This window comes from Salvelinus fontinalis, chromosome 40 (assembly GCF_029448725.1).
Source record: "Salvelinus fontinalis isolate EN_2023a chromosome 40, ASM2944872v1, whole genome shotgun sequence".
NCBI classification, from domain to species: domain Eukaryota; kingdom Metazoa; phylum Chordata; class Actinopteri; order Salmoniformes; family Salmonidae; genus Salvelinus; species Salvelinus fontinalis.
In genome coordinates, this window is record NC_074704.1 from 28,002,642 (window position 1) to 28,015,196 (window position 12,555).

General features: G+C 42.7%; 1 protein-coding gene across 6 annotated transcripts in view; it reads right to left on the reverse strand.

Moving 5' to 3' along the window:
* The window catches only part of LOC129839686 (tau-tubulin kinase 1-like), a 53,353-nt gene that overhangs the window by 12,633 nt on the left and 28,165 nt on the right, over positions 1 to 12,555 (reverse strand). For all 6 annotated transcript variants that reach the window (XM_055907254.1, XM_055907253.1, XM_055907251.1 and 3 more), the window contains exons 12-14: positions 11,877 to 12,058; positions 11,187 to 11,521; positions 10,669 to 10,832 (exon numbers count right to left, since the gene is read on the reverse strand). In XM_055907254.1, the coding sequence (XP_055763229.1) occupies positions 10,669 to 10,832; positions 11,187 to 11,521; positions 11,877 to 12,058 (681 nt within the window). The remainder of the gene's footprint in view (positions 1 to 10,668; positions 10,833 to 11,186; positions 11,522 to 11,876; positions 12,059 to 12,555) is intronic.

A 12,555-nucleotide genomic window follows, 5' to 3' on the forward strand; every position in this document is an offset into this window, starting at 1 on the left:
TAACTGATGCCTTGGGATAAACGAGGACAACGTATGACTCTACATTGTTATGACACCGTTGATAAAGTAGCTGGCCTAGTATGTACCTAAGTCACAGTTTCTGTTATGACTGCTTAAAGTCAGCTATCATTAGAGGCAGTAACTGCTTATGACATCTATATGTCAATATTATGACAGTGCACATAGGTCTTACAAGGAAATATTATTTAAGAAAAGTGTGGTAACTCTTAACTTGTGGCTTGCAGGTATAAAGCTTTATTACTAGTTATAAGCATGTATGAGCCTTTATAATGACTTACGTTGCATCATAACCTCATCATAATGCATTATACCTGCACGGGCAAACGGTGATTGGTACATCCATTTGAATATATACCCATTGATTCTTAAAGAATATAACTTATAATTGCTCAGTTCAACTGTCGTACCCCGTCAGAAGCCAAAATATAAGCCTGGTTTACTCCATTGTTTGTAAACAATGTCATTGTTAAACAGCATCCAAACATGGCTAAAACTACAAGTTTGATATCATGGATCTCTGTCTAGGAATTCAAGAATAGTTCTTCATCCCCATCCCTCAGCTGTTTACCAAAACAGTGGTGGGGTGTCCGCCTTGTTATTGTTTGATCAGAAGAGGACTGGCCACCCCTCATAGGTTCTGGCCTTTCTAGGGAGTTTTTCCTAGCCACCGTGCTTTTACACCTGCATTGCTTGCTGTTTGGGGTTTTAGGCTGGGTTTCTGTACAGCACTTTGAGACATCAGCTGATGTAAGAAGGGCTTTATAAATACATTGGATTTGATCTACAGATTGCCCCTTTAAGCAAAGTGTTACCGAAAGCGTTACTGAATTCCTTTAGCTACGCATCGCCGACATGACCTGCATTCGACGACAATCCCTCAAGCCTTCAGCATGAATGGAAAAAGAATGCAATGAAGTTGAACAGTCTCTTAACAGTCTCGGTTTTGTGACTCCTCCTCCGCACAGTACCATTAAATGATGAAGAGGAAAATGGGAAACCTCAAGTTTATACTTTATACCACTTTTTACTCAAATTGCACGCGCAATTTGCAAGGAGCAGACTTTTACGAGTTTATTACGCCAAAAATATTTTGCCGTCAGCACTTTTCTTATCTTCCCATTCACTAAAAAAAAAAATTAGTTACATTAAAGTGAGTTGTTTGAACTGTGTTTTAGTTCAGCAGGGTTTGTGTGTGTCTGAAAGATAATTTGTGTGCAAGCGTGCATGTGTTTGTGTTCTAACCAACCCGACAAAATAGGGCTCTTTGGGCTTCAAACTGCGAGTACGCCCCTGTGTATGTACATAATGGGTGAAAACGAGTCTACGCTAATGCATTTTGGCATGCAGAGTGCCCCTCCCTCAGCTCGTGTTCTTATTCATGAGCTTGGCAAGCAATTGCTGGATTTGCGTGCGCGACACGTTCAGGACCGAGTGCCTGCTCCGTGGGCTGCCCGGGCTCTGCAGGGGAGCGTGGCGCCGGTGTGTGGAAGAGTTCATGTGGGCGGGGCTGCTCTCGGCTGAGCGGCTCCGCTGGATGAAGGACCCTCCGGGGTGCGGGTACTGCTCCGTCTCCAGCGTGGATGATGAGAAGACGTAGGAGGCCAGCCTCCGCAGCTGATTGGGCCTCGGGTGGTGCCTGTCATCCTCCAGCTGCAGAAGAGACCAATCAGAAAACAGAAGGAGGGGCATTAGGATGGAAGGGGGAGGGACAACAAGGTCATGCTAACAGACTATAGACTAGTATTGGGTCACGTCCCAACACTCCTGAAACGGCTTCATTTCCTTGTCTTCTTACCCTTCCTCACCAGTATTCTAAAAGGGTTAGATAGTTGAGAGTTATAGGCTTGGGAGCTCAACTATCCAGTACCTTTCAGGTCAGCTGATAAGAGGGTAAAAGAAGGAGTCAAGAAAAGGGATCCATATGGAGTATTGGAACATATCGTCATACATCTCTCCTTCCCTGTGTGCATGCTGTAAGGGCTCTCGGATGTAGTCCAGAGAGAAACAGGGAGAGGAAGACTCTATGGTTGCCATTACAGCATGTTAAAATGATAGAAGACAGTATTCTACAAAAAACACTTAAGTAGGTTGCCAGATTGGAAGCAAATGAGAGTAGGTTTCCGTCTATCTCATAATCGAGGCACAGAGCACACATTCCCCAACAATGCCATTAAAAACACACACAAGTACTGCACATGTTCTTCTAGTATGTAAACACATTGAACCTGGGAAAATGCCTGGACACGATCAAATTTCATTACACTCAATTTGCAAAAAGTTTTTTTTTTTTTTTTTTTTTTAAATCACCAGTGGAAAATGCAAAATGAATAACACAAAATATAGATGGTCTCATCAAGCACACGAAACACAAACACACGACGAAGAAAAGGGGATAAATATGGCGCAACAAAAACAGGAGGAGTTCGAAACAGAAAGTAATTGAGGAAAAAAAACAACAGAGGTAAGGACTATCCTAAACTGTGCTTACCCCAAAACACCACTTTATTTCTTCGCTTGTTGTTCCCATGGCACCCTCGCTTTTTCTCCTCGGGTGAGCGCAACTTGACATACTGTACTTTTAAGTGATAGGTTGAGCAAATGCATCAGTTATATGTCAAGGAAGAGGTCGCAGGGCAAATAAAACGAGGGTCCTTGATCATGTATGCGATAGCGAGGCCTGCCGTACTAGGCACTTGCAGTGAAATCACAAATAAGGCTGGTAAAACGTGATTGGTGAGGTAAGAAAATCAACATTTTGGTTTTCTTTTACAGTAATCCATGACAAGGAAATACAACTGGCACAGGGCCTTGTGGTTTTGAAGGGTCCTTGTGCATTCAGGTTTTTATTCTTACCATACTCCTGAGCAAAACGTTCTTTAACATATTTCATGGACATACTGTAACAGTCAGAGAAAGACACTTACAAAAACGTACAAAAAGGTTAAATAGACATAAAATATAAACTTGATCAAATGGTACGCAGACTTGCATAATACAAGAGACCTTCAGGACTGGTTTCTAATTGATGCAGTGCTAACGGACCCTAGTGGTACATGGATTCTGGGTAATGTGTATTCAAAAAACAATCTGTAAGATTTCTTGTTCAAAGGTTTTTAGGCAGGGCAACAAGGTCAACAATTTTAAATTGTGGGAAAAACTGGTTGCCAGTGGGAAAAACTGGTTGCCAGTGGGAAAAACTGGTTGCCAGTGGGAAAAAGCCAGTGGGAAAAACTGGTTGATGTCAGGTTGTGTTCTGATTAACGTCTTTAAATAGTTGAAATCATCTGACCAGATAACAACCAAATTATGGTGCCTTTCCCAGGGCTGGATTACCGAACGAGTATGGAGGCACATGCCTGGGGAACCAACCTCCAGGGTGTCCTCCCCCCAAAAACTATTGAACACGTTGATTGGGGGCCCCCTGGAAATGTTCTCAGCCTCATGGCAAAATGTATAGAATAGCATGAAATTTGCTATAAAACTGCAAATGTTTCTGTCTGCCCCATGGCAAAATGTGTAGAATTGCAGGAAATTAGCTTTAAATCAGGTTTAATATGATCTGAGCTAGTTTATGTATTTTTATTCAAATTGAAGAGATTGCAGTGGGTATAATCGGTTGAAAAGACATCAAACTAACGTTTGAGACATTATGGTCAGGTTGATAAAGGAAGGATTACATGTCTTTTTGCACCTGGATGTAATCTGATGTTGGTTCAACAACATAACCTATATAGTCTACATTTATCCCAGGGTTGTTGATGTTGTCATAACAAAGATGCCTTTTCCTGGTTGTAATCTGATTATCTGACTTCGCTTCAACCAGATTTCAACAAAAGGAAACCTTACAAAAGCATGTTGTGTGAAGTTTTGGATTTGTATACAAAATAGTTTGAGTGTGTGTATTTTGTTCAATAAAAATAATAAAAACAAATTTGATTTCGGTTTTCAAAGTACAAGGATTTGCTCCAAAATGAAAATAAAAAATTTGAAAAGTAATTCTTCCACAGTGCATTTAAACTCCATTTAAATTCCACTCAATCGAGCCAATGAGTGAAAACTGGGTCGTTACATGAAATGAGTCCCTTTTGGGTAGTGTAATTTGGTGAAAGTTTTATTTTACCTCATTGTAACATTGTCATGATGAGCACATGTTCAACTAAAAAAGAGGACTATAGTAAATGCCTATTAAGTGCCAAATAAAGTAACAGGATTAAATCAGCCATAAAACCCCTTGGAACAGGGGGAACGAAAGCTTGTTGTGTACAACAGGGAAAGGCAATTGAATGCAAGCTTCAAACATTTTTTTATTGTTAAAACATTTCTAGCCTGTCCACCTATGGGTAACATGGTTGACGTGTTATGCTCGACGTACTCAGTTCTCCACTACAAAACATGTCCAAAAAGGGTAGAAAATGGCCAAAAAGGGTAGAACCAGCTCACCTGCCTTACACTATGATTTGACTATATATATTAAATGTTCTTTAAGGGGCCAGTGCAGTCCAAAACGAGATTTTCGTGTGTTTTATAAATATTTCCACACTATGAGGTTGAAATAATACTGTGAAAATTATGATAATGCACTTTTAATGTGTCAAAGCTGTTTGAAAAGACATTTCAGCTTGTTTGGCTGGGTGGGATTTTTGAACCAACTGGTGACATCACCAGGTGGTACAAGTTAATAGCCCAATAAAGCGAGTTTGCTCTACTCTCTGCCAATAAAAGCTAGTTTTAAAGTTAAATTAGGCTCTTTCAAATTAGGTCCCTCTCTCAAACCACTTCCAGACAGTCCTAACTAAATTCTTGCTTGAGAAATTTCATAGCTCAGGAGCTATTTTGGTTTCTTTTTGGCCATTTTAATTGAAAACAATCACAGTAAGGTACCCAATTGTTACCCAGAAATGATTTTATATTGAGATGAAAATGGCTGCATTGGACCTTTTAAGAAAAAATAATAATAATCATATTTAAAAAGAGAGTTCGGTTCCTGTAACAGGGTGGACCTTAAAATGAGGGACAGTTTTTTTTCTACTTAAAATTAATCACAAAATAAATATGAATCTTCAGAAATGACTGTCAAAGCAACAAAATAACTAGGGCTTTATGAAAACGTGGAGAAATGTTGCAGTTAAGTGTGTTAAACTCTGAGATGTCACTGAGTGCACATAGGAACATGTACACATTTTGTCCCTTTTTCATTCATATAAAAATCGAATGAATGTATTTACCATGATGTCTATATTTAAAGTCTAAGCCTTGGTTGGGTTGGGGGGGGTTGGGGGGGGGGGGGGGGGGGGTTTAAACAGACGGATTTTGATGGGAATATCGGCCCTAGGGGATGGGTACTTTTTAATATTATAGGCTTTTAAAATCCAATATTGGTGCACAATATCTATTTGAAATATCAAAGGAACACAACATGGAATCATTTTGTGGAAGGACCCAACTACACTATTGTCTCAATTAATCAATCTGAACTAACTGGATTTAAAACCACATCTCAGTGACTACTGGCTGACATTCTTGTTACTTTTGTTCTTTTTTTGTCTGTTGTCCTTTATCAGTGAGGGCCATTGTGTCATTCATATAGAGCTGTATCCCATTTTCCATTCAAACCTTTCAAATGATCTGGAAGTTATTGCTCACCCTAACCTCATAGATAAATACACCTGTTCGTCGAACATCTCATTCCAAAATCATCATAAATATGGATTTGGTCCCCCCGTTTGCTGCTGTAACCTGCCTCAACTCTTTCTGGGAAGGCTTTCCACTAGATGTTGGAATATTGCTGCAGGGACTTGCTTCCATTCAGCCACTAGAGCATCAGTGCGTTTGGGCACTGATGTTGGGCGATTAGTCCTGGCTCGTTCCAATTCATCCCAAAGGTGTTTGATGGGGTTGAGGTCAGGGCTCTGTGCAGGCCAGTCAAATTCTTCCACACCGATCTCAACAAACCATTTCCGTATGGACCTTGCTTTGTGCATGGGGGCATTGTCATGCTGAAACAGGAAAGGGCCTTCCCCCAACTGTTGCCACGAAGTTGGAAGCACAGAATTGTCTAGAAAGTCATTATATGCTTTAGCGTTAAGATTTCCCTTCACTGTAATTAAGGGAAGTAGCCCGAACCAGGAAAAACAGCCCCAGACCATTATTCCTCCTCCACCAACCTTCACATTTAGCACTATGCATTACGGCAGGTAGCATGCTCCTGGCATCCACCAAACCCAGATCCGTCCGTCGGACTGCCAGATGGTCATAGGAAGGCCAAAACAAATCATCAAGGACATCAACCACCCGAGCCTGTTCACCCCGCTTCCATCCAGAAGGCGAGGTCAGTACAGGTGCATCAAAGCTGGGACCGAGAGACTGAAAAACAGCTTCTATCTCAAGGCCATCAGACTGCCAAACAGCAATCACTAACTCATCACGCATACATTGAGATCCAATCACTGGCCACTTTAATAAATGGATCACTAGTCACTTTATACAATGCACTAAATAATGCCACTTTAATAATGATTACATATCTTACATTACTCATATCACATGTACAGTGGGGCAAAAAAGTATTTAGTCAGCTACCAATTGTGCAAGTTCTCCCACTTAACTTCTTCTTTAAGAGGCTCCTCTGTCCTCCACTCGTTACCTGTATTAAATGGCACCTGTTTGAACTTGTTATCAGTATAAAAGACACCTATCCACAACCTCAAACAGTCACACTCCAAACTCCACTATGGCCAAGACCAAAGAGCTGTCAAAGGACACCAGAAACAAAATTGTAGACCTGCACCAGGCTGGGAAGACTGAATCTGCAATAGGTAAGCAGCTTGGTTTGAAGAAATCAACTGTGGGAGCAATTATTAGGAAATGGAAGACATACAAGACCACTGATAATCTCCCTCGATCTGGGGCTCCACGCAAGATCTCACCCCGTGGGGTCAAAATGATCACAAGAACGGTGAGCAAAAATCCCAGAACCACACCTAGTGAATGACCTGCAGAGAGCTGGGACCAAAGTAACAAAGCCTACCATCAGCAAGGGCATTGAAGATGAAACGTGGCTGGGTCTTTCAGCATGACAATGATCCCAAACACACCTCCCGGGCAACGAAGGAGTGGCTTCGTAAGAAGCATTTCAAGGTCCTGGAGTGGCCTAGCCAGTCTCCAGATCTCACCCCCATAGAAAATCTTTGGAGGGAGTTGAAAGTCTGTGTTGCCTAGCAACAGCCCCAAAACATCACTGCTCTAGAGGATATCTGCATGGAGGAATGGGCCAAAATACCAGCAACAGTGTGTGAAAACCTTGTGAAGACTTACAGAAAACGTTTGACCTCTGTTATTGCCAACAAAGGGTATATAACAAAGTATTGAGAAACTTTTGTTATTGACCAAATACTTATTTTCCACCATAATTTGCAAATAAATTCAATGTGATTTTCTGGATTTTTTTTTCTCATTTTGTCTGTCATAGTTGAAGCGTACCCATGATGAAAATTACAGACCTCTCTCATCTTTTTAAGTGGGAGAACTTGCACAATTGGTGGCTGACTAAATACTTTTTTGCCCCACTGTATATACTGTATTTTATACCATCTATTGCACCTTGCCTATGCCGCTCGACCATCGCTCATCCATATACTGACATGTACATATTCTCATGCACCCCTTTAGATTTGTGTGTATTAGGGAGTTGTTGGGGAATTGTTAGATTACTTGTTAGATATTACTGCACTGTTGGAACTAGAAGCACAAGCATTTCGCTACACTCGCATTAACATCTGCTAACCATGTGTATGTGACAAACACAATTTGATGAAGTGTGATTTGTCACTCCAGAGAACGCATTTCCACTGCTCCAGAGTCCAATGGCGGCGAGCACTTCACACCACTCCAGCCGACGCTTGGCATTGCGCATGGTGATCTTAGGCTTGTGTGCGGCTGCTCAGCCACCCATTTCATGAAGCTCCCGACGAACAGTTCATGTGCTGACGTTGCTTCCAGAGGCAGTTTGGAACTCGGTAGTGAGTGTTGCAACCGAGGACAGATGATTTTTACGCGCTTCAGCACTCGGTGGCCCCGTTCTGTGAGCTTGTGTGGCCTGCCACTTCGCAGCTGAGCCGTTGTTGCTCCTAGACGTTTCCACTTCACAATAACAGCACTTAGTTGACCGGGGCAGCTCTAGCAGGTCAAAAATTTGCCAAACTGACTTGTGGCATCCCATGACGGTGCCACGTTGAAAGCCACTGAGCTCTTCAGTAAGGCCGTTCTACTGCCAATGTTTTCTATGGAGATTGCATGGCTGTGTGTTTGATTTTATACACTGGTCAGGCTGATATAGCCGAATCCACTAATTTGAGGGGGTGTCCACATACTTTTCTTTATATAATATTCATACTCTGCTCTGAGTTAGGTTGTTTTGAGCACAGGGATGTTTTGTGGCACCCTCTAGTGTTGGGCGCAGGGGAATAAAAATAAACAAACAGTGTTACTGTACTTACACCATGTGTACGGGCCTCCCATTAGACATACACAGTAGCACATAGTTAGCAATGTATGACACTTTTCAGCATGCACAGTTTATGCATATCAGGGTTCTACAACTCTAGGGAGCTACTGGATGGGCAGGTTCTTTCTTTTTCCCCAACCCAGCACTAACACCTGTTTCCAATAATCAACTCATCATGACCTTCATTCAACCAGGGATGTGAAACTCAAAACAGTCCTCTATCCATCATTTTGGGACTTTTTGATGCTCCCTGATTGTCTAGCTTTCAAATTCTGTGATTATTAGTGAGCTGGACACAGTCAAGAACATTTATGTATGTCCATTATAATTTCTACACATTTTCGATCTGGTTTTAGTCATTTTAAAGTATATTGAGTTTGTTCCCCCTCCCACCAAAAAAAAAATATTTATATAGTTTTTTAAAACTCAAACCACCCGTGGGCCGGATTGGACCTCCTCGCAGGCAGGATCCGAGGTCTGGGACGTACGTTTGACACCTGTGCCATATGCCAACCAGTGATTGAGCGTAGGAAAACAAAGCATTTATGAATCTCTTTGAAATGATCATGGATGTGTCTTTGGTTCATACTTAAATGCCTGTGTCTTGACACATATCTGTGTACAAAGCGGTATTTCAGCGTTGAAAGTGTAACATGTGACAAAAATAAAATATAATACATATATCATTGTTGGGAAAAATCGTGTGGTTGCATTACATTCTCATCTAAAAGACCCCTGAAGAACTGAAACACTAATGGAAGCTACAGGCTGAGACACATTGGTTTTAACAATAAAAAGAAACATTTTGTCAACTTCAATTGTTCTCCAAGAAATTGCTGAATTTCCTCTATAATTCACCTAAAAAACTTGAACATTCCCCATATTTTCTTTATACATCTTTTTATGTATGAGGTAACGGTCAGCTTAATCACATTTGGTGGCAGCGGTGGGATAGGTTTCCCTAGCCTGATGGGAAGACCCACGGTTTAAATGTTTTAATTTAACATTTCCAACCAAAGGTTTTCATGTCAGGGACTTATAACACTGACGTCAAGAACATGTTCAGTATGAAGAAAACGTTTCGAAACTTGGTGGCACCACCTAAACATGTCCAAAGATATTATTTCTGTTACAAAAACCTTTCGCTACGGCTATCTGGATGTTTGTTACATTATTCTCATCAGAATGACAAAGTGTCATCATGTATGCGTATATCTTGTTTCATCGGTGTGTCATAACGAGGGCATCAAGTGCAGTATAACCCTAACAAATTTCAACCCGAATACAGGGACGTACTGGGACCAGGAATCTTCCCGGGGTATGGACCAGCCCGTCTGGCATTTGCCGGAACCGTACAATGAGAAAATGGACTCATTGCGAAAACGATTGAGAAAATATTGTAGAAATACATTGGGGGGGAAAGAACCTATCAAAAATAACCGCACTCACCCAAAAAACATAAACTGTTCAATAATTATAATATGTAAGGCTACATCTGATCTGATGCTGGAATATGCAGTTTGCAAAGCCACGTCTTCCCATTCATACCTTAGCATTACAAAACAATGGTTAAAACCAAAAGTCATGGGCAAAACCAAACTGATGGAAAGGAACAATTTGTGCCTACTGACACTTTTTCTTTACACTGGCAGGATATGTCACACCAATGACAGTGTGAATGACACTAAAATGGCTGCGGGAATAATGGTCGCCCCCCCCCCCCGCCAAGGTATTCAGTTCCCACTGGCTTGCAAAATTCTAGGGTTGCAAAATTCCCAGGTTTTCCAGAAAGATTACTGGAATTATAAGGAAATAAGATGGAAATCCGTGAATCTTCCAACTGCGATTTCTGGAAAAACAGGTCATTTGAGTTAAATTATCGGAATTTTGCAACCCTTGGCTTAAAACCCTACCCCCAGGTTTAGCACTGCATGTTAATGGACATCCCGACCAGAGGGGTCACCGAACAGCTCATCTTTACATAATCTGGATAGATCAACAACACCCACCGCTTAGGTGGGTCTCATCCATATCATCTAAAGATGAATCGCACTGTGCAGCAGGCGACCCAGCTCTGAGCCGACTACCATGAACATGCAAGGAGAGAAGCCTCCCTCCACCGATAGGTCGGCCCGATCTCTTACCGGTCTTTGGGGTCCGACAGGACGGCCTGACGGGAGTGAATGACAGGGCGACATGGCGGGGCTTCCCCCACTTCGTCTGGAGGCTTCCTCCTCGGTGAGCGTGAGCATGCCCCGGCTGCTGTTGGTCGTGTGGGTCGTCTTGGGCCGCACCACCATCTCCGCCCCTAAAAAAAAGGATTGGTTAGGAATCTAGTACCCTTTTCACACCGTCACGCCAAACCGGAACCAAACTGTGATGGGTTGAATATTTAATTTTCACATTGTCCTTTTGAGCACGGTTCCAGCAAATGTGGTGGATGCATAATCAGGTCAGCTCAGTAGAAATGGTTTGGTTCGGCCCAGTAGTGTGAAAAGTGTTTGCCGGATTAAGTCAAACGTCAAATAATATTTTATTGTCAGAGGAGAGATGAGCATCATCGTCAACACAACTTGTACAGAATAGAACAGAACTGAATAGAACAAAATTGAACTGACTGAAATTTCACATCATTGAATGTACATAAAACCTTCAGGCCCACCTCCTCCCCGCAGCCTCCTCCTCTCCTCCCCCTCCTCCAGGGGCCTAAGCTCCTCAGGCTCCTCATCGGTGGTGCCCGACGTGGTGGGCTGGAAGTCCCTCAGCTCCGTCTCCTTGTCGATGATCACCCACTCCTTGCTATCAAAGTCTTCCTCCTCTGCTAGCGGCACCGATCTGATAAAGGCATTACTGTGGGCTTCCTGGTCTACGGACGCCACCGAGCCCTCGCCGTGCCGCCCGCGCTGCAGGCCGTCGTCCACAGACAGCATCATGGCCGGTTGGGACGAGTACAGGTGGCGCGAGGGCGAGCCCAGGATGTCCATGCGGGACCTGATACTGTGGCACACATATATGTACACGTACACACAGGTACAAGCATGAGGATGTACAAGTGCACATAGATACACAAGCGCCCACAAACAAATGCGCACACACAAACAAAAGAACACACATTAAGTATTGAATTAAGTATTAAAGTGGAGGGCTATAATAGATAGGCTTATAGCAGTTACACAGACCCTAACCCAAAGGACTTTCCTGGAACGCCTAAGAGACTTTAATGTAGCTATTTACAATACTAAATGTATTTTAGTATAATGCACTTCCTGGTTAACTACTATACTTAAATACTATTATACTAAAAGCTAGTACAGGTCTGTAACTAACGCTAGAGCTGGTTTGTAGTGGTCACCTTTGGCCGTAGCCGTCGACGGCCCTCCCATCAGCGGCCGACATGCGGTCTGACTCTGGGCTGTTGATGCGGCGGTACCGGAGGGAGCACACCTGGCCACTGAGGGACTCGGGGGCCCCTCCTGCCCTGCACGGCGACATGGGACAGGCCCCTCTGCTGGGTTCATCCCCCTCCTGGGCCCCCTGCAGACACAGAGAGGAGAGGAAGAGACAGGAGGTCACGATGATGTATGCTAAAAAGTAATTAATTCTAAAATGTGTCTATTACCACTGCTAGGAGTTTAAAGGGTAGGCCTTCGTCTGTCTAGTGTACACATTTTCTGTCTGGATGTCCATCTCGGTCTGTGCATTTGTATGTCCGTCTATCATCCTCTACCCAGCCAACCATCAATCGATCCCATATTTTTCATTAATTGAAAAATGCTAAAAATACTGTATCAACAAACAGTATAAGCTACGTTAGAACAACATCTACATAGATGCCATACAGTAAAATGTTGTGTTCTCCTTCCCCTCACCCCTCCCACATTTACATTTACATTTAAGTCATTTAGCAGACGCTCTTATCCAGAGCGACTTACAAATTGGAAAGTTCATACATATTCATCCTGGTCCCCCCGTGGGAATTGAACCCTGGTCCCCCCGTGGGAATTGAACCCACAACCCTGGCATTGCAAGTG